Consider the following 22,488-nt stretch of genomic DNA (forward strand, 5'->3'; position numbering starts at 1 on the left):
AGGGCCGATTGTGCGCCGCCCTATGGAACCAGTTGTGACATCGCCTGGATTCGAACCAAGGTGTCTGCAGTGACGCCTCTAGCACTGAGATGCAGTGCCTTAGACCGCTGCGCCACTCGGGAGACCAATTATTATATCCCTGTGTGTTTACTAATGGTAGAAGCAGTTGTGCTGCAATCAGTGGCTCATCTCCTACTACACTGTTGAGCAGGGATCATTTAAAGAGGGGAATAAAGACCAGAATCCCAGGATGTGTACAGTGGGAGAAAAAAAGTATTTGATCCCCTGCTGATTTTGTACGTTTGCCCACTGACAAAGAAATGATCAGTCTATAATTTTAATGTTAGGTTTATTTGAACAGTGAGAAACAGAATAACAACAAAAATATCAAGAAAAACGCATGTCAAAAATGTTATAAATTGATTAGCATTTTAATGAGAGAAATAAGTATTTGACCCCCTCTCAATCAGAAAGATTTCTGGCTCCCAGGTGTCTTTTATACAGGTAACGAGCTGAGATTAGGAGCACACTCTTAAAGGGAGTGCTCCTAACCACAGCTTGTTACCTGTGTAAAAGACACCTGTCCACAGAAGCAATCAATCAATCAGATTCCAAACTCTCCACCATGGCCAAGACCAAAGAGCTCTCCAAGGATGTCAGGGACAAGATTGTAGACCTACACAAGGCTGGAATGGGCTACAAGACCATCGCCAAGCAGCTTGGTGAGAAGGTGACAACATTTGGTGCGATTATTCGCAAATGGAAGAAACACAAAAGAACTGTCAATATCCATCGGCCTGGGGCTCCATGCAAGATCTCACCTCGTGGAGTTGCAATGATCATGAGAACGATGAGGAATCAGCCCAGAACTACACAGGAGGATCTTGTCAATGATCTCAAGGCAGCTGGGACCATAGTCACCAAGAAAACAATTGGTAACACACTACGCTGTGAAGGACTGAAATCCTGCAGCGCCCGCAATGTCCCCCTGCTCAAGAATGCATATACATGCCCGTCTGAAGTTTGCCAATGAACATCTGAATGATTCAGAGGACAACTGGGTGAAAGTGTTGTGGTCAGATGAGACCAAAATGGAGCTCTTTGGCATCAACTCAACTCGCCGTGTTTGGAGGAGGAGGAATGCTGCCTATGACCCCAAGAACACCATCTCCACCATCAAACATGGAGGTGGAAACATTATGCTTTGGGGGTGTTTTTCTGCTAAGGGGACAGGACAACTTCACCGCATCATTTGATGGGGCCATGTACTGTCAAATCTTGGGTGAGAATCTCCTTCCCTCAGCCAGGGCATTGAAAATAGGTCGTGGATGGGTATTCCAGCATGACAATGACCCAAAACACACGGCCAAGGCAACAAAGGAGTGGCTCAAGAAGAAGCACATTAAGGTCCCGAAGTGGCCTAGCCAGTCTCCAGAACTTAATCCCATATGAAATCTGTGGAGGGAGCTGAAGGTTCGAGTTGCCAAACGTCAGCCTCGAAACCTTAATGACTTGGAGAAGATCTGCAAAGAGGAGTGGGACAAACTCCCTCCTGAGATGTGTGCAAACCTGGTGGCCAACTACAAGAAACGTCTGACCTCTGGGATTGCCAACAAGGGTTTTGGCACCAAGTACTAAGTCATGTTTTGCAGAGGGGTCAAATATTTATTTGCCTCATTAAAATGCAAATCATTTTATAACATTTTTGATGTGCGTTTTTCTGGATTTTTTGGTTGTTATTCTGTCTCTCACTGTTCAAATAAACCTACCATTAAAATTATAGACTGATCATTTCTTTGTAACTGGGCAAACGTACAAAATCAGCAGGGGATCAAATACTTTTTCCCCCCACTGTATTTGTTTGTATTCTCTTTGTGTTGTGTAAATGACATGATCAAACATGTCTAAGGGGGTTTACAGCAGGAGCTCGTATATGGCCGGACCTCGAATAGCAGTACTACCTCAGTAGCGAGGCAGCATGTTACTGTACACACACCCTCTCTCTAGGATACCTAGTAGAGATGGATCAGCAACGATGCACACGTCATCTTCTCTACTGAGAAAGCAGCAATTTAAGCTGCATTTTAATATCCGGCACTTCATATGTGTTGGCAGTCTGAAGCAGCGTGAGAGAAATGTTTTCTGATTTGCCCACAGGCAGGCTTCTCAGATGAAGAGGCAGTTTCCTCGCTCTGTACGTATTCACGAGAACCCTGACATCTTCAATCAATGATTTGTTTTTCTTTTCCTACAACCCATAATATTTCATTTTCTGCTCGGATGAAAAACTATTTAAGGCTGCTTGTTTTCTCGAAGAAGTGTACTTTTTTTTCATCCACATTTCAGTTTTACTGGTGATTTCTCTCCAAGCCAAAACAGCCTCTCAATGTCTCACTGCGTTCAGTTTGACATGAATCAGAGCAAACAATGATTGTCAGCCGTTTTGGGTGATCGACTGTTTAGGGGATTAGTAATTCAATCAGCCCTTTCTTTGATGATGACCATCCTCTTGATTAATATTTGTTTCAACTACAGTCCATAGGTTTGTACTGTTAGCCACCTTTTCACCTTGACCAAATGCCAATTGGTCATTGTGTAGTCAAAGTAACCTCTTTAGCAACAGAAGGCACTGGGACCAGGGGCACTGGAACGAGTTGGGCAGAGGCCAACCATCCTAGAAAGCCTAATCGAAACAGCTGTATTCTAAGAGCAGCCTGTCAGTCTCAGCTGTTGCACAGACGCCTCACCGTCTCTGTCTATCTGATTTCTCAGCTTATTGGTCATCCCTCACCAAAATATCTCACATTCCGTTGTCTTCCATTGTCCTGGTTTTGGGGGATTTGGGTAGCACTTTGTATTTTACAGCCCAATTTCGCTGGCAGATGGAGGTGGTTGTTGTGCGATTGATTTTTTTTTCAGCCCCATAATTCAATTGTCCATGCCTGGTGTAGCCTTTCTGATTTATTATATAGAATAACAGCATGAAAAATAATGCAATTTGACTTCTTCTTTTTTTTTATTAAGCATGCTGTGCTGTAATCAGCTTTGCTCGGGAGCAGGTACGTGATGTTGCTGATGAAACTGAAATGAGATCAGGACACGAGAGAGAGAGAGAGAGAGAGGAGAGAGAGAGTGGCCTTGTTTGGGAAGTAGTCTCATAAAATAATAACTTTCCCCCTATTGGTCCTAATACTGTTGATATTATTTCTTTATTTATCTCCTGAGAGTTTGATCCTACTCCCACCATGTATTCTGTTCTTGGCAGCTTTTCTTGGATTGTGTACTTCCTTTCAGATTCACAGCTAGTGTGCTGGAGGTCTAAAATGCAAGCTTTTCACGGGCCAAATTCTCTAATGGTACAGGTAGGAATTCCTTGCTAGTTAGTACAGGGTCTACGTCAGGTTAAATGCGGACTTTGATTAGTTATCCGACTGGAACCAGGGTTTCACGTGTACAGGTACCTGAGGAAATCTATCCTCAAATTGATTATCCCACTCCTCCTTCTCACTTTACACAGTGGCTTTCTTACATTTGAAGCAGAAAATGTAGGGACTTGTAAACCAGATGCACACTCATGATATCCAGCACCTTCTCTCAATAGTACTGTATGTGTATCATCATCATCATCACACACTGATATCCCATAAATGCCTCTAACTGTCATGAGGTGGAGCAGTGGCCTGCCGGAGTTTGAAACAGCTGGAGGAGAACAGGCCAGTCACCCAGAGAATGCTGGGTAAAGGAGCCCTGAGGAAGAGCTCTCATTATCCCTTTTATGGAGGCATTTTAAGACCATTGGCAAAAACAGTTGAGGCTTCAGCTCTGGCTCGTTGTAAACCCAAACACCTCTGTCCAAACGGTCTCTATTCCAGTTCTTAGTCTTGTTCTAAGTGTGTTAAAGGAGATTCCAGCAAAACTGCACTCACTACAGCTGGACGTGGTACCGTACTTGCTAATGAACCTCATGTGCTACACATTATCCAAGACAATGATGAAGAAGCAAACAGTGCCCATATCCAATTACTGGCTGAGACACAGGTTTGAGTTGGGCCCGTCCAAGCTTATGTCAAAATAACTCATGCATAACGTATGCATGTGTCTAATGTTGAATCATTCTGGTGATATTTGCAGAGCTCAATGTTATATCTCAAGATAACCGCCCCCTGGTTTCATGCAAATGAGAGAAGACATAGATTGTCTTCCTCTGGGGATTTGGGCAGGTCTCTTCGACTGCCTGGTGTGCTTGTTGTAAAGCAGACAATTTGACAGGTTTGAAAGCAGTAGCATGTCAGGGGCTGCCGTTCCGGCGATTTTAAGTGTCACGCACTCAATTTGTCTCTCAGATATATTATTTTTTGCCTGAGGGAGTGAGTGAATAGAATATCCCCTCTTTCTCCTTTCTCTCATCCATTTTTTTCTTTCAGCACACCAGTCCATCAACTGCACTGTTTACACACCAGAATATGGTCTTTGGAAATATACACATACTGTTTATCTACCTCCCGGCATGAGAAAGAAGAACAGTCCATATAAGATATCCACTTTTGTGCTATATCTTCCCAATTTGAAGCCTGCCAGCAGTTTTCCTAGATCCATGGTAACTACCCCAAAAAGAGCCACTGCTCAGTTTCTTATCAAGTATTTCATTTCCCTGTATCATACTTATTTTAATTAACGGTTGTAGCAGAAGGGTCGTAAAGTGTACATGATTTATCAGTGTCTCTCACAGGCTGCTGATTCGCTGACTCTGCTGCTTGTCCACTGATACTGGGGATTAATGGAACATGGATGCAGTTTATTAATCCTTCTAATACGATGCAGCTGGGGATTAATGGAACATGGATGCAGTTTATTTATCCTTCTAAAAGATGCAGCTGGGGATTAATGGAACATGGAAAACTATTTTGCTCGTTTCCTTCTAATAAGATGCAGCTGGGGATTAATGGAACATGGAAACTTATTTTACTATTTTCCTTCTAATAAGATGCAGTTTATTTATCCTTCTAATACGATGCAGCGTATTAATCCTTCTAATAAGATGCAGCTGGGGATTAATGGAACATGGAAACTTATTTTACTCTTTTCCTTCTAATAAGATGCAGCGTATTAATCCCTAATAAGATGCAGCTGGGGATTAATGGAACATGGAAACTTATTTTACTCTTTTCCTTCTAATAAGATGCAGCGTATTAATCCTTCTAATAAGATGCAGCTGGGGATTAATGGAACATGGAAACTTATTTTACTAATTTCCTTCTAATAAGATGCAGTTTATTAATCCTATTAAGATGCAGTTTAGTAATCTTTCTAATAAGATGCAGTTTATTAATCCTTCTAATAAGATGCAGTTGAGGATTAATGGAACATGGAAACTTATTTTGCTCGTTTCCTTCTAGTTTCCTTCTAATAAGATGCAGTTTATTAATCCTTCTAATAAGATGCAGTTTATTAATCCTTCTAATAAGATGCAGTTGATTAATTATTCTAATAAGATGCAGTTTATTAATCCGTCTAAGATACAGCTGATAGATGCATTTGAATGGTGCTGTCTTCCCAGAAACCAACTGCTTGACTATCTCTAGCTATTCAATGTTACCAGGCTTTATGGAGGGCTTGCATTCTCCCAACACTCATGCCACAATCTATTTGGGTGTGACTTAAAGACATGCTCTGGAACTTTGGCGACTAATAAGTATTTTAACCTCCCATTTAGGGCTGAATGTTTAGTTCATACATGCATAATCTATGAGCAGAATTACTGTTTTAACTAAATTAGCCATTTATTTTTGAAAGGGACTGTTTTTCTGGAAGCTGTGCTGCACCCTTTTCCCCTACATTTTCCCCACCGCGGCCCAGCCCCCTAGCAATTAGAGTTATAGCCAATGAGCTTCAGCCCCTCGCGCCTTTTCAATTAATTTATATCCAGGACGAGCTGCCGCATCTAGATGCTCAAAGTCCCCCTCTTTGTGCCATTTTTCAGTGAGGCAGATCAGGTCAAAATCATTCTCTGAGATAAACTCATACAAAAGAGGAGACTTGTTAAGGCTTGAAGATTGTAGAGTGCACGACGTGTGAAGGCATTGGTGTAAAAACGTTCATTACATTTTGGTTGTTCCACTGCTCTCTGTATGGACTGTATTGGCTTGGAGTGGGTGACGTAATTTGCCCGAGGGTCAGCCTGCAGAAATGGCCAGGCCCGTGATCACCATGTTTTCCGTAGGAGCCCGTATCGAGAGGCTGTTCTTAAGGTCCTTACACAGGGTTGTTTTAATCTGTTTAAAACTTCTGAGGAATCCTTCTGTGTGGAGGATCTAGAAAGATCTAGCTCGGCTGGTATTTGAATCCAAACAATTTGCTATTTGATTGGAGCGGTTGGAGAAGTAGCTAACTAATTTAACGTTGATGATTAAAAAGCGAAGAATTCATATGTTCTATACTTGATAAACTATCAAAAAAACGAAACGTTGATAAAAACAATGAACTTAAAAAACAATAGATTTTTTTTTTTTTTAATTGAACCTTTATTTAACTAGGCAAGTCAGTTAAGAACAAATTCTTATTTACAATGACTGGGTTAGCTGCCATGTTCAGGGGCAGAACGACAGATTTTTAACTTGTCAGTTCGGGGATTCGATCTAGCAACCTTCTGGTTACTGGGCCAACGTACAGTGCCACCCCCATTTAAGAAATAATTCTGGATCATTTTGCAGGATTAAAATACCAAAAACTGCCTCTAGGTGAACTCCAGTACCATTCTGTCTCTGTTTAAAGATTTAATCCAATCCTACTGGACAGGAATGTTTTAAATGTGAATTGAAGGTCTTGAGGTCATTTTATGGCTCAACATCAGTGGAACAGACACTTATTGGTCAGATTCTCAGACCAGTGCGGTATTATGAAAACGATATCAACTGTTTCACTGCAAGGTAAAATGATGTACGTTTTATTTATATTCTACGCGGAAGATAGCCGGAGTGCTTGCCCTGAATTGATTTTTATCCGATGAAATCATAGTTGTGGATGCACCCAGGTCTGATAACCTGCGTCAATCAACGTTGTGTCATTTTGAGCTATGACGCAATGAAGCAGCACAAAAGATTTCTCATCTTAATGCTGGGGACTATTGTGAGGGATCTGCTTGTTGGTAATGTATGGACTGCTCATTCTGTCTAGCAAAACATTTTGTTTTATGACGTACAAAACATCCTTTTCTGCTTGAAATACTGTAACTTATTGAAAGCTTTAGCATATCCTGCTGTATAGGTCTGACATGACAAGTGGAACATTGGAACTGAACATTTTTAGTTCTCTGATTTAACATACAAATATGACCAAATTATGAAACATTAATGATATGATAGTACTGACTCATTGTACAATGTCCCTCTCTCTTTCCTTTTCTTTGTTTCTTTCTCTTTTTATCTCTTTCTCTCTCCTTCGTCTCTCCCCTCCAGAGATGCCCAGTCAGACGGAGACGGCCCCGCTGAGCACAGTGAGCTCGTATTTGCTGTCAACAACAATCGAGGCGGTGGTACCGGTGAGAGCCACGACGGAGAGCGACCAGGGTGAGAATTGGCAGGGGTTGGCCTTTGAGGATGGTGTGTGTGAGAACAATGGCAAGGTATATGTGGCTTTCAGAGAAGGGGGATGTGCAAGTAGAGTTTTTTTCTTCAATGGAGATATGCAAGTCTTCTGTCTAGCAGGCATTCTCTGAACTGTGCTTACATGTCTGTCAAAGTAAAGGCAGCACTAGTTCTGTGTATTGACATTGGACTCTCCCCTTTTGCTCACAACAGTAAGTTGTGTTTCAACAAAATGCAATGCCAACACTCAAGTGTCATACACACACTTACATCCATATGGATCAGCGTTGACCATGTGGCTGGGTTTTGCAGGAGCAGCAGGGCCCCCTTGAGGTCTGAAAGGGACATGGGACTTATGAACGCCATCGGTCTCCAGCCCCGTCACCCTACCCCCGTTGTGACATCACAAGGCACACAGACACCCGTCCTACAGCTTCAGAATGCCGAAACACAGACCGACCGAGATCCACAGGTTCCCAGCACATCCCAGGCCTCCGGAGCAACAGACAGTAAGGTCTACCTATATCTATACCCATGTCTCTCTCCCCCAGTCCCTCCAGCATTGACCCTGTCTATTAGATCTAGAAAGTATTTGGTCCCTGTGACTTTTTCCACATTTTGTTACGTTAGACTTATTCTAAAATGGATTAAATAAATACAAATCCTCAGCAATCTACACACAATACCCCATAGTGACAGTGAAAACAGGTTTTTCAAATGTTTTGCTACTTTATAAAAAGAAGAAACAGAAACACCTTATTTACAAAAGAATTCAGACCCTTTGCTATGAGACTTGAAATGTAGTTCAAGTGCTCCCTGTTTCCATTGATTATCCATGAGATGTTTCTACATCTTGATTGGAGTCCACCTGTGGTAAATTCAATTGATTGGACATGATTTGGAAAGGCACACACCTGTCTGTATAAGGTCCCACGGTTGACAGTGCATGTCAGAGCAAAAACCAAGCCATGAGGTCGAAGGAATTGTCCGTAGAGCTCAGAGACAGGGTTGTGTCGAGGCACAGATCTGGGGAAGGGTACCAAAACAATTCTGCAGCATTGAAGGTCCCCAAGAACACAGTGGCCTCCATTATTCTTAAATGGAAGAAGTTTGGAACCACCAAGACTCTTCCTAGAGCTGTTCGCCCGGCCAAACTGAGCAATCGGGAGAGAAGGGCCTTGGTCAGGGAGGTGACCAAGAACCCGATGGTCACTCTGACAGAGCTCCCGAGTTCCTCTGTGGCGATGGGAGAACCTTCCAGAAGGACAACCATCTCTGCAGCACTCCACTAATCAGGTCTTAATGGTAGAGTGGCCAGACGGAAGCCACTCCTCAGGAAAAGGCACATGACAGCCCGCTTGGAGTTTGCCAAAAGACACCTAAAGACTCTGAGAAACAAAATTCTCTGGTCTGAGGAAAGACCTTTGGCATGAATGCCAAGTGTCACATCTGGAGGAAACCTGGCACCATCCCTACTGTGAAGCATGGTGATGGCAGCATCATGCTATGGGGATGTTTTTCAGCGGCAGGGACTGGGAGACTAGTCAGGATGGAGGCAAAGATGAACGGAGCAAAGTACAGAGAGAGATCCTTGATGAAAGCCTGCTCCAGAGCGCTCAGGACCTCAGACTGGGGCGAAGGTTCACCTTCCAACAGGTCAACTACCCCAAGCACACAGCCAAGACAACGCAGGAGTGGCTTCGGGACAAGTCTCTGAATGTCCTTGAGTGGCCCAGCCAGAGCCCGGACTTGAACCCGATCGGACATCTCTGGAGAGACCTGAAAATAGCTTTGCAGTTACGCTCCCCATCCAACCTGACAGAGCTTGAGAGGATCTGCAGAGAAGAATGGGAGAAACTCCCCAAATACAGGTGTGCCAAGCTTGTAGCGTCATACCCAAGAAGACTCGAGGCTGTAATCGCTGCCAAAGGTGCTTCAAAAAAGTATTGAGTAAAGGGTCTGAATACTTATGTAAATGTGATATTTCCGTTTTTTATTTTAAATAAATTTGCAGAAAAATCTAAACTTGTTTTTGCTTTGTCAATATGGGGTATTGTGTGTAGGTTGATGAGGGGGAAAAACAATTTAATCAATTTTAGAATAAGGCTGGAATCTAACAAAATGTGGATAAAGTCAAGGGGTCTGAATACTTTCCGAAGGCACTGTATATCGTTTTCATAATACTGAGCTGTTCAACTATGTAATGTCTTAACAGGTAAGTCACAATATGCAATATATATGCAGAGAGCCCAACGCTCCCCTCAAGCATATTGTAAGAACTTTCAATTTGTCATTAATTGAGCGAGTGAACTGTGTAAATCACCATTCTGGTTTTAATCATATCAGCTAGCGACCCTCTTGGATGGTCGGTGATGGTAATGATCACCCCATCACTGAATTCACAACTAGGTTCCATTTTACTGCACAACACTTTCTGCTGTTCTGTTTCAGTGCATTTCTACAACGGCTGCGTTTTTTCATTAATGGGGAATTTGTTCCTCGTTGCTGTCAGGAAATACAACCTGGCAAATTAGTAGCGTCATAATTGAATTCACTTTTTATGGAATCCTTTTCATTTGACGAATTTGGCATTTAGGACTTAACCTAATTGCAATCAGTCTTAACAACCTCCTTGACCTCATTCCATACAGAGCAGAACAAAGACCTCAAAGGCATGCACCAATGGCTCATACAGTACCTGGCAACAGGAAGCAAATACTTGTTTAGTTAATTAAAGGTACATTTCACAAATTTTCAACTTCCTATTCATCATCTTCAGCACCACCCCAACATCAACATACTGTATGTGAAAATGCCGTGTTTCTATATTTTGTGGTAAAAAAAGATAGAGGAAGATACCGTGTCTTTCCAATGACATCATCAACCAATTAGTAGGCAATGCCTACTCATAATTGGATAAAATCACATGATGCGCATCAATGATGTCATTGGAAATACTTATACTTCCTATCTTTTTTTTACTATAAAACAGAAAGGTGCCATTTTCACATATGTTGAGGTGGTGCTGGAGATAATCAATGTGAAGTAAAAAAAAATGTTTTAAAGAAGTGAAATTTCCCTTTAAGACAATAACCTCTGAATTGCTCTTGGTTCCTAAATCAGGTGAAGTGGACCATTAGTTGTCTGTTGTCCCAGTGGTAATATAGCAATACCAATTACCCGATATCTCTGCATTTAACTGTCTTAGTAACAGATCACATAAATAGATGTCGTGATATTGGGTCTCATCCAAAACACGTCTCTCTTGGGGCACTGAAATATCATTTCCATTACTGTATCTTTATGTTTCCCAGTGGCACATCTGGGAACGTGAGCGCTGGCAGAGAAAATGAGACCTGCATGGTCCACTTTTGTGTGTCTGGGCCTTCTTAAGGTACTGTCTAAAGGGGTTTTAGACTCAATTCCATAAGAGTCAATATCCACAAACGGAGCACCACAGTCCATTTCGGCTCAGCTGGAATGTTGTGCACGAGGCATTACGTCGCGAGAGCATTAGCACACCTCCGTTATACTCATTACAAATGAATGATTGAAACAAACACCCGGCGAGAAATTCGAAAACAAGGTCTCACGCCAAGCCTTCAATAAGTTACAGTATTTCAAGCAAAAAACGATGTTTTGTACATCATAAAACAAGGGCCCCCTTTCATCCAATCGTATCCGGCACTTAACATTTATCTCCGTTTCTACTCCCCTATTGGGGGATAGAGATCCACTGTACTGTATGTAGGCGGGTACTAACTGTACCTCACTTGGAACCAGTTCTGACCATGTCTGTTCATTCTGTCATGGTCCTCGTCATACAGGTTGAGCTATGAGAAGATTCTCTGACAGGTGTCCAGGAGTTCGAGGGTAATTAAGGTTGATTGCTTTGACTCCAACCCGCCGCCCTTCAAAAGTTGACTGCTCAGACGCTGCTACTCTCGAGTGGAAATGTGCCTATTTCTTGAAGTGGAGTGTTTTCCTTCCCATAAAAAAAAGACTTGAGTCCCTCTTATATAAGAAACGCTGTAAGAGAATCTTACATGATGCCTACTTCCTTACCCAAACCTGAAGTTAGGTTTCATAATATCTAATATTATCTGAACTATATCATCCAAGGAGTTTTCAGTGGTAGATGGAGGTATTGTATGCAAATTGTGTATTTGACAATTTTCCCCCAAAATGATGGAGGTACGAAACACCACTATCAGGATGCCTAATATTACTCATCACAAAGAAAAGATTTTTAATGATTTAAACCTGAATTTATTCATCATAATATTATTGGCGTGAGTGCAAATTGACTGTAGGTCAAAATAGTCCCAACGAATGAGCAACTTTGCAATTGCGTTTGCCCGTTGGGCCTGGTGCAAAGGGAAATTACATTTACGTATCATTCGGATCTGAATCATCCATCCACATACTGCGGGCTGGCTGGTTTGACTAATCCGCATCTCCACGGCTGTGATGCCTCAAGTGACTCTTTAGCAGCTCTCTCCAGTGCATGCCTGATGGAGCATTTGCCGTTGGATAGAGCAGGCATTGGGAACACGCCTCCGCGCATCGCATTGAACAGCGCACTCCTCAGGCCCAACTCTTGTTCACCAAGTTGTATTCAAACATTGCTCGACGTGTTCATTTGAAATGGATTAGCAGCACTGTGAGAGAGGATGATCACATTTTATCATGATAGAGTCATTACACACCGTATTTATGCCTTGGCAGTCGAGCCATTGTGCTTCAAAGAATATCTGTCTCATAGGACACTCGGCACGACTCTTGCCCAGGGTCTTACTTTCTCTTTTGTGTAAGGCCTAATATGTCATTTTAGTTAAGTAGTTCCGATTTATCCTATTCCCGAATGATCCCCAAAAGAAGTCAACCAGCACCTCTGTTACACCCGCCCACCCGGCAAAGTGACTTTAGCCAAGATTCCGTTTGAGTCGAGTCCCCTCCAGCCAGTCAGACACCCTGTGTTTTGTGCAGAGGAGAGGTATTAAACACAAGGTGACACTTCCCACCTGCTTTCATTAAGGCAGCGACACACTTCGGAGAGCCCTAATAGCCCACCGCGCAGGTAAATCAGCCGCAATCAATTTGTCAGGACAGTGATGAAGCTAAAGCGCCTGAGTTGCATTATTAGGCCAAATGATCATTTATCCCACAGAGAGAGAGAGAGAGCGGGAGAGTCAGAGAGACTATAGGAAATGCTCAGCGCTGGTCCTCTGATGTGCCAATAAGAGGCCGTGTGGGTACGGAGGAAACGTTCCCTCAACACCTTCTGTATTTTTGGGGCCACACTTGGGAGATGACACAGGGCTGAGCAATAAAGCAGACGCTCCCTTACTCCACCGAAGAGGATTTTAAATGGCGCCTCCCGCTGTTCGATGGGGAAATGGAGAATAGACTGAGGATATTTGACTAATCAACAGTAGCAATAGAGGCCCCCCAGGACTTACCATTTACTATCTGGGTCGTCAAGAAACCCCTCCAGTTTAACGACCGGAAAACTTTCAGTATATTGAAAAGCGTGTAATTACACAGGTCATACCGTATATGGGTGGGGTGAGGGAGAAATCATCTTTAAAATCTTCAGTTTACTTTTTCACTGAACTATGGTTGAATGGTTTGAATGAGAATCATCTTAGACCTGAAACGTAACCATACAGTTTTTGTACTGTACATTGTTTATTTCTTTGTGGTTAACCAACCAAGGCTTGTCTTGTCACCTACTTATCAAGATGCGTCGTCGTTAAGGTAAATGGGTGTGATCCATCACTGTAAACGTCCCGTCATCCCTTCTAAGGCGGAAAACCTAAATGGATTTGTACCCGTCAATGCTATACACTGTGGGAAAACTTCCACTCTAAAAATGTTCTGCAGTTCAGTTAGCAGGTGGACAGGTGACTGACACTGAGAGTGCTACTCACACAGCCGCTGGCCTTGTGGTGTCAAACAGTCAGATAGAATGCCACCCACTGGCAGGTCTTATATCCAATTCCCTGATGCCATGCGAGTTTCAGTAGAATCCCCTAGCCTTGTCAGTCTCTGGTTTGATTGGATCTAGAGGTGAAAATAGTCACGCCAATATTCACCTTTGATGTCACAATCAGAAATCCACGATTTTGGAGGTATGAGAGAACATGTATAAGAGGAACTGTCCCTAGTCCAGTTTTGCATACGAGAGACGTTTGAGCTTTTTTTTCTTTCTTCACTACCCTCATTCGCTCACCTCGTCGGCAGCCGCTCAATGCGGGCTTTCATCTCTCCACCTCGCAGATGGAGCCACAAAATACTGCGCTAATCCGATTCCTCTCCCCCTCACTGAGACTAAACATTTCTTTAGGAAACATGTTTGAGGGATATGGTTTAAACACAGCACAGGTTTCTCAGTCAGAGTAAATCTATATTCCGACAAATATATCATTGTACGGGGTACTATACACGGTACATATCCATCTCCTTGGCGTATTTCTTTTTTTTGGAGCAGATCACCTTGAAGAATTCCCTTCACAATGAGCTTGTTTTTGGAGGGGTTTGAATGAGTTTGAATGTTTACCTGGGCAAACGGTTGTAATCTGACTGGATGTAGTTTTCCTCTTACACGATGAACACAAGATTCTGTTGGCGTCACCAAGGCACGCATGTTTTCTAAACCGTACAAAATGAAAGGTAAATGTACATTCTCTCCCAGCGAACACGGTCTCAACATGTGCTGCGTTTTATTTCCTTCCTCCCCGAAGTTGCTGGGCACATAAGGGACCTTCATCCAGGCAGCAGCGCAGAGACGACACCGTCTCTGTCAGCCGAGGCCTCCACAGAGGCCAGCACCACCTTGGCTAACCCAGGTAACCCCATCCAGTCCTCCTCCTCACACCTGATTCTCAGTGTAAATAGAATCTTATCTCATATTTGAGTGGCATTTGTGGTGTCATTATACGCCACAAAATAGTGTTAAAAGTCGAGACAATCTTTGCCTGCGAGCAAAACAGCTGCCAAATAGGAGACATAATGTAGCTCCAGGTGAGTCAGAGAAAACATCGCAGTGCCTAATCTACGAGGTCATCTCAGTTCTTTATCTATGATCTTAACACCGTTCTACCACCACATCATTAGCAAGACCAGTCAGTCAACAGGGGGGGTTGGCTGTGATAAATACATTTGGTCATTGTTTGAGATGATTGTCAGTACTCACTGTCTCCTTATCTCTGGGGTTGAGGACACGGAGGGAGGAGGCCTCCCTCTTCCTCCCTCCCTCATATTCTCCCCTTCATTAAACCCGTTAATGGCCTCTCCCTTGTAGGGGCAACAGAGCTTTATTACAGCTGGGATTATTACAGCCCAGTTGTCGACGCTCACACATTTCTTACACTCTAGTGAATATGATCTATAGACCACAAATGATCGTAATGTGCGTAGTGAATACAGTAGCCATAAACTGGAGTGGATGTAACTGTTGCCAGCAAACACAGTGCGAAAAATAGTATTGTACATTGTAAGCAGTAGCTCTTTTGAATGTTTTTCCAATGTACAGTAGTAGTCCCATCCATACGAATAATGGCATTGCCAGGGCCACTGTCCTGCTGGCACACTCAGTGTAATTCTGCAGATAACGGTATAATACCATTGTTCATAAACTTTTATGGTTGCTTGGAGCCCAATTCAAATGAAGAACAAAAACATACAGCCTGTGTTTACTCTTCCAAATTGACACATTTCGTACTCCCAACAATTTAAGCGCCTGACAAAAACAACAATGCAGATGCCTCCTGTTTTCAGTAGAAGGGACAGCCATAAGTACAATAATACTTTTTAAAAAGTACTTTGTTCATATCCTGAATGCCTGAAGTTTTGGATGCTAAAGTTGCCGTGTTTCCACCTTATGGTACTGCACTTGTGTGCTTCTGACTGTGGCTTTGTTTTTGACACAAATTTCATTATGAATTTCTTTGCAGAGTCCCGGGAGAGTTCGTGACTGACAGATAACACCCAGTACTCTGATCTGTCAGTCTGGCTTCTCCATGCATCGCTAGAGGCAGCCTACTCACTCTCTCATTTTCATTCTCCGCATCACATTAAGTGTGCTTGCGAAACATTTAGGCTGTCAACGTTCGCTCAGTAATCTTCATATACAGTATTTTGCCTGTAGAGGAATATATATTTTTTTACATTTATGGGTGTAAACAGCCAATCACGTTGTGGCAAAGCCAAATAACCATGTGTGCTTGACAGATAGGCGTAACACTGAGTTGCACCATGACTCACTCTATTCATACTCCGCTGATGTTACAGTACACAGCTGTCTAGTTTCAAAGATTTATTTGGCTGCACTTTCTCCGAGATGTTGCTTAATATATTTTTTTTTAGGCTCGGAAAATAATCTTTGATTTCCTTTCAATAGGGGATTGGGATAAGTTGAACTCTGCACCAACAGCAGCTGCCCAACTAATATGATTACAGTATGTGGTATTACTGTAGGGGCTAGACGCTAGAGCAGACTGGTAACGCTGTTTTAGGAGTGGATTTATCCAGGCTAGTTGGACACTGCGACATTAGCCAGCCTTGTAAATACCTATATTCTTCCCCTGTCAGGTAACGCGGCCTTCATTAGGGCTAGCGCTACGGCTAGCGTAGATATCGCCGCGCCGTGCCAAATCACAGAGAAGAGGCCCACCTCGATCACGTCATGCCTGCCACTTCCACCTTCCCTCAAATAGTTTATACTGTCTGGTTACAGTTATGGAGGCAGTTTCTCAACCGCCAAGCAGAGGACATGCATCTGTGTAAAAAGTGGAAATGGTTTGTTTTTCATGTGTGTGTTGTAGTTAGGTGCAAACAAGATGTTGAGCAAGTAGGACATTGCGAATCAACATGTTTTTGCTTCAGTAATGAAGTGAATCCAACATTGAGGAAATGAATGTAACGGTTTCTACTGTATGTGTTACAAAGCTCTCCGTGTCTTTTCCTCCTCTCCCCAGGGGAATCTCAAGACCGGGGCAGTGGGGAGGACGCCGTTTCTCGGCTCCGCGGGCTGATCCCTGAGGGTGGTACGACGGCCGTGGTCCAGAGGGAGCAGAGCACCACCATGGGCAGCTTCGGTAACAGCGTCATCGTTAGCCACCGCGGATCCCAGACTGGGACAGAGGCTCAGGGTGGGGGCAGAGGCACCCAGGGCAGGGGTCAGGGTGGTGGTGATGGTTGGACGTCCCTCTCTCCGCCCCACCGTGGCACTCTGTCGTTCACAGAGCCCACCTCCCGTATTCTGACCCACCAGAGCATGCAGCTGGGTGAAAGCTCAGCCTTCCTGTTAGAGCCCTCTGAGGCCCATAGCAGGACAGTAACACCTCTCCCTTCCCAGTACATCACAGTCTCTTCTCATCTCAGCCCTCAGGGGCCCATTGGGGTGGAGGAGGGGGCCGATGGGACCCCTGTGGACACAGACGATGCGTTTGAGGGTGTGGGACTTGTCGATGATCTAGATCCACACTCGCCCTCTGCTTCCTCCTCCTCTTCTTCAACCCTGTCCCCTGTTGTCTCCCCTCTCAACAACAACAGCTACAGTGCCAGTTACCACGGAGACCCCTACAGTCGATAGATGGTCATGTGCTTTCCATACCCATCTGATCTCTACCTAGAAGACTCTCCTCCGTCTAGCCTTAATACATTGACTACTGTTTATTCTGGAGGCTTCCAATCCCAACAATGAAATGAGGCACTTAAAACTTCATCCTACTCCTCCATTGCATGAACTGTTTTCTATCCAATAGTAGGATGGATGAGACCTATCTTCAACCTAGGATGAGGCTTGGTCTCTTTCTTGGATGTGGTGTTCCTTTGCGTGCCCTGACTTCAATTTGAGACTTGTGTCATTGCCCAATTGAGTGCAAGAATCCAAAGCTACGGTTTGACCATTCCATCGGAGGGAGGTGGACCTGAATGACTCTTTTACAATCAGGGTTTCAGATCGGTGGTTTTCAAATGCCATCAAGGACCAAATTCCATGATCAAATTGCAACTTTCTTCAAAACGTGTTAAGACTCTTGATCACTATTAGCATGAAGCTGATATGCTGAGTAGAAGCACATTTTATTAACCAATCACATTGGTACAGTTTGATTGTGAAACTGGATGATTCTGTATCATTTTTATTTTTTATGTCTATGAATTATATTCTATTGTGTGAGAGAGAGAGGATGTTCTATGTGACCCTTTGTGGTTACAAAACTTTTCATTCTTCCGTTATAGTCGTCATGGTTGATTAGTGTTTCGCAAAGATGTAGCTAACCCAAGATAACTTTTGAATCTCTTGTACTACATAGGAGAGCAGCGTTACATTACAGAGTAGAATTTAGGGTTGGGCAATATTTCGGGAGACCAATTCCACCATATGCTACTCCAAATATGGGCGATATTCGATATTATCGCTGTGCGCTGTTAATGACAAAATAATACGCGACTCCTTTCTTTGCTATTTATGATCTCATAACCTCCTTCTCATTTAGACTTCTTTTCAACATATTGATACTGTCTAACTGATAAAACTGCACGGTTTTGACTTGTAAAGTTCAAATAGAGTATTGTCTAGTGCGTCACAATAGCTCGACCATATAGTTGATGACAAATATTGCCGATCCTCGAGTTTGTCATATGTTAAGCCAAACCTAGTAGCATTACAAGCCGTTGCTACCAGATAATACCATTACTCTTTCCTCCCCAGTGTAATGCCTGAATCTGGTGTACAGTATGCGGTCGGATGTGTGTGTGACAATGGTTCATCTGTACCCAGAAAAGAAAACAAACCGCATGACTTATGTATTTCAAAGGTTGATTTAATAATAACAGGGTACAGTACACATGTACTAGTGGCATGTAGATCATGAGCCCTAGATCCGCAGCCTCGTAACTTCCAAACTTGTTTTGAAACACCGAAATGCTGTGCCAAGTATTTGAAGTGAAGCATTTTGACAATAGTGCATCTCTTCCACGCTGTCAAACTGTCACCCCATGTCTTGTGATGGTTGTCTTTTATACAGTAGGATTCCTTCTCTAGATCCACTGTGGTATGTTGAGCCCCGTCATCTAAGACTAAATGGAATTTGAAAAGGAGATGCATCCAGAAGGCTCTCTTTAAAATGGCCAGTTTGCCTCCCACAAGCCGCCCCGGTGTCTTGAGGGTTGTGTTGTTGTGACAGAGAGGCAGTTGGAGGTGCACAGGGGTGATGATCGCATTCCGAGTCACCACAGGGGCAAAGCTCTCTAGGTTGAATGGACTTTGTGTGCTTCAAACAGATTTGTCAGTTCTTAATTCTTTTTAAAACTGGTTTGGCCATTAGCAGTAATCTGCAAAAAATAATACATTTTGTTTATTGTTTTTCCTATCAAGGTGGTGGGTTTTGACAGTGAAGGAAACTGTGTTGAATTAATGAATTTGGAAGTGCTTACTGCAGCTCCATGGTGAATGGGTTACTTTTTTGATATTTGGATGTGAAAAGTTACGCATTATGAGCAGGTTTTTGTCTCTCAGCCACTGTTGGTCCAGCCAACTTGCACTGCTTATATCTGTCTCTCTCTCAAAAGTATATTGTGATTGTATCTGTTGAGTTCATGTTTTAGAAAGATATTGGTTATAGAAGAAGATATGCCAACTTAAGCAATAACGTAAGGTTGATCATAATCTTTTTTCATATACATTTACCAGAGTTGCATTAGTCATGTGACCCTGCAGCAGCACTGTCTATCTCTGTTGTTCAGATCACTTCTAGGAGAGCAATGCACCATTTGTCGGTTCATATGCTGATCTGACTACAAACAACTTCAGGAAGATTGTCAAAAAGATAAATATATTATGTTCATTGTTTATCCGATTGTGAAATTGTCTCCCCAGTGTTTTCCTATACTGTATGACTGACCACTTACTTGTACTGTGCCGATCTTCATTTTAATGTCCTCAATTAAGGGGTCCCATTATGGCTTGTAATGACTCCTGTAAGGTTATGGGAAATACTAGATTACCTCTCATAGCGTCGGACTCTGAGTGAAATTAGATTTGGACAAATATATGCTTGTTATTCAAGCATTAATGTGTTTCATGTTAGCGTATGATCCATGAGGGACAATACCATTCTGATTTTATACAAAAATCATCTGTTTACAATCGACCCTTGGAAAGAGCAGGAAGACCGGAGTTTCGTTTACAGTTCTTGGGCTGAATATCAGAGTGATCTCGGTAGGAGTAGAAAGGGATGTAATGGGAAAGTGTTTGCGACAGACAAACCAAGAGACCCATCAGGCATCAGAATGGTTCAGGCTAACCCAGATCTGTCAGACTCTCTGCTCCTGAAAAGACCCCCCTCCCCTTTGGAAAGTGGAGCAGACAGCTGACACAGTTTTCTTTTGTTTCCCCCCTTTTTTATTTATTTTTGAGCACCTTCATCTCGTGTTTTTCTTGTTTTTGGTTTTTAACGTGTGGAATTGACTGTTTTCTTTCACCTGTTTTCTATTGTATTTGAAGAGGATGTGATTGACTGCATTCTAGTGTCCTGTTGGTCAGGAGGGTTCATGGAAAGGATGTGTTGTAATCAGAAGGCAGGAGCTTACAGTGGCTTCGTGGTGACTGGTGGGTGAGATGGAGAGAGAAATGGAATTGGAGCAGGAGAACTGAACAACTGATCCCTGTGGGCTCCAGTCCTGCTGGGCTTGAAGTGGGAGAAAAACAGTGAGCGAAACAGCAGCGTTGGATTTGGTCACCTTGATGCTCATACAGCATTGCGTTAGATGATCTCATCTGTTTCAGCTTTCACCTATCTGTGCTCTTTATTACTCAGTTCCACTAGCGGTTCTGGAGGGGGAAATAACAATTTTGGACCCCCTTGTGGCCCCCCTAAATGTGGAGTATGAAATAATTTGTACCTAACAAATTTTTTGCTGTCATTCTTTTTTTACATCCGTTATTAGACGGTGGCAACGATGATGATTATGAACATGGTCTTTTGCCTGCTAATGCCTGCAATGCAGTGAAGAAAACAATATGTCAACAATGTCTAATGTAACTGGCCCCTCTAACAGTACAACTGGCCCCAGCTTGCCCCCCCAGTTGAAATGGTCTAGAACCGCCACTGCTCAGTTCACCAACATACAATAATCAGCAGCGTGTGTATCAATTCAAAATTCAATCCAGACCATAGTTAAATAGTGGAACTACAGTATATAGAGTAGAAATCTCCACTTACAGTTCTCCACAGCCCAGGGTGTTTTGCGACTACCCCTGTTTTTAGTTTCTGTGCAATTAAGGGCAATATGTAATCACATTACATACTCAGCGTATTTAGTTATAATGCTTTACACTGTTCACAGATCATCACAAAATCAGTGTGGTCAAGACATTACACTGTCATATGTTCACACAGGTGATATTCACATGTTTGTGCACCAGAATAAAAATGTCTGTGACCTTCTGGATATGATTGAAATTTGGATCAAATCTGTTTAGGAGTTTTTTAAATATATTCAAGTCTGAAATGTGTTTATAAATTGAGGATAATGAGCTTCCTATACAAATACTTTCAGGGAAATTCTAAAGGTCATGAGTGTATTTGTTCTGTTGTCGCTGACTCACCATAGTGTCTTTTTCTCACACTTATCAATATGTGATCTCCTGAGTGTACGTGAACTCAACAAGGAAGTGTCTTCAGCGTGCATGTTTTTTGTAGGAGATTGTGATTTGAAGGGTTTTCTATCTACTTTAAAGGGTAAAATGCAGTATATTACAGTAGTCAATGTGCAACTAAGTGCTGTTGGAACACCAAAGATCCTAGAAAATATATGTTGAACATAAACAAATAAAAATGTAAAGCTAAGAAATGATACATTTTCTTTTTTTATTCTCAAGGGTAAAAGACAATATCATACATTTTCCTTCCATCTAGTAAGAAGTGGTTCTCTTACATGGTGAGCTGTTATGACCTGTTTGAAACTTTGTCATCGTCTCTCTCCTTGCTATTTTACAGTATGAGAATTTCAAGAGAATTTATTGTATAATTAATGCATTAATTAATAGCATAACGGCAATATATCCTGCCAGCTGTTTATAATCGCTCAACATTATGTGTTCAGTAATTTGAACAAGGCAATGTCATTGGGGGTGGTCATGTTCACAGTACAGAATACTGTGCACAGGATCTTCAAGACTGACCTTCTCTTGAGAGCTTGGACCAAGTGCTAACATTGGATGGAACTAATTCTCTCTACAGATATTTTGCTTCCTCCATTTATTTTGATCATCTTTGTGGAGCTATGTGGGTTTATTCATGGCAAATGTTTCCGGTAAACAACCCACATCCCCTCCTACAGAAAGACTCACTTTTGGCCAGCAAGGCATTGAGCAAAAATAACGAGAGCAATCAAAATAAAAAAATATTAGGATTGTTTCCTGCTTGGGGGTTTTCATGTCTTCCAGAATCATTTGCTCCTTGAGAATTGACTTTTTTTTTTTATTATCATGAAACTGCATCCTTATTTGTTTGATATTTCACCAAAAAGGATAACTATTTCTAGTCTGCTGAATTATTCATATTTTCTCGATAACTACTCAGGGGAAGATATAAAATCCACCGAATCGTTGGATTACTCAGTCGCTGCTCTGCTGTATCAGATCTGCCCAAAAGGTCCCACAATGATCTGACACATGGACACCCTGGGGGTTTGAAGAGGTCGAGCTTTATCTAGTGTTGGCCCACCTGAACAACTGAGGGGTGTATGTGTTTATGCTAGAGATGAAGATTCAGACCGGTGCAAAGAGGTAGCGGGAAAACAAACAAAGCCGTGCCTCTATATCAACTGGTAGGATTACACAACGGTGTAAATGGATGGAAACTAGACCTGGGAAATTGATGAAAGCATTGCA

General features: G+C 42.6%; 1 protein-coding gene across 3 annotated transcripts in view; it reads left to right on the forward strand.

Moving 5' to 3' along the window:
- The window catches only part of LOC106561945 (activating molecule in BECN1-regulated autophagy protein 1A), a 111,922-nt gene extending 90,473 nt beyond the window's left edge, over window positions 1-21,449 (forward strand). For all 3 annotated transcript variants that reach the window (XM_082957734.1, XM_045689022.2, XM_014126403.3), the window contains 4 exons: window positions 7,455-7,565; window positions 7,896-8,092; window positions 14,330-14,434; window positions 16,565-21,449. In XM_082957734.1, coding sequence (XP_082813860.1) covers window positions 7,455-7,565; window positions 7,896-8,092; window positions 14,330-14,434; window positions 16,565-17,181 — 1,030 coding nt within the window. In that variant the 3' untranslated portion in view covers window positions 17,182-21,449. The remainder of the gene's footprint in view (window positions 1-7,454; window positions 7,566-7,895; window positions 8,093-14,329; window positions 14,435-16,564) is intronic.
- The last annotated feature ends 1,039 nt before the right edge of the window (window positions 21,450-22,488 follow it).

Source organism: Salmo salar, chromosome 11 (genome assembly GCF_965601325.2).
Source record: "Salmo salar chromosome 11, fSalSal1, whole genome shotgun sequence".
NCBI classification, from domain to species: Eukaryota; Metazoa; Chordata; class Actinopteri; order Salmoniformes; family Salmonidae; genus Salmo; species Salmo salar.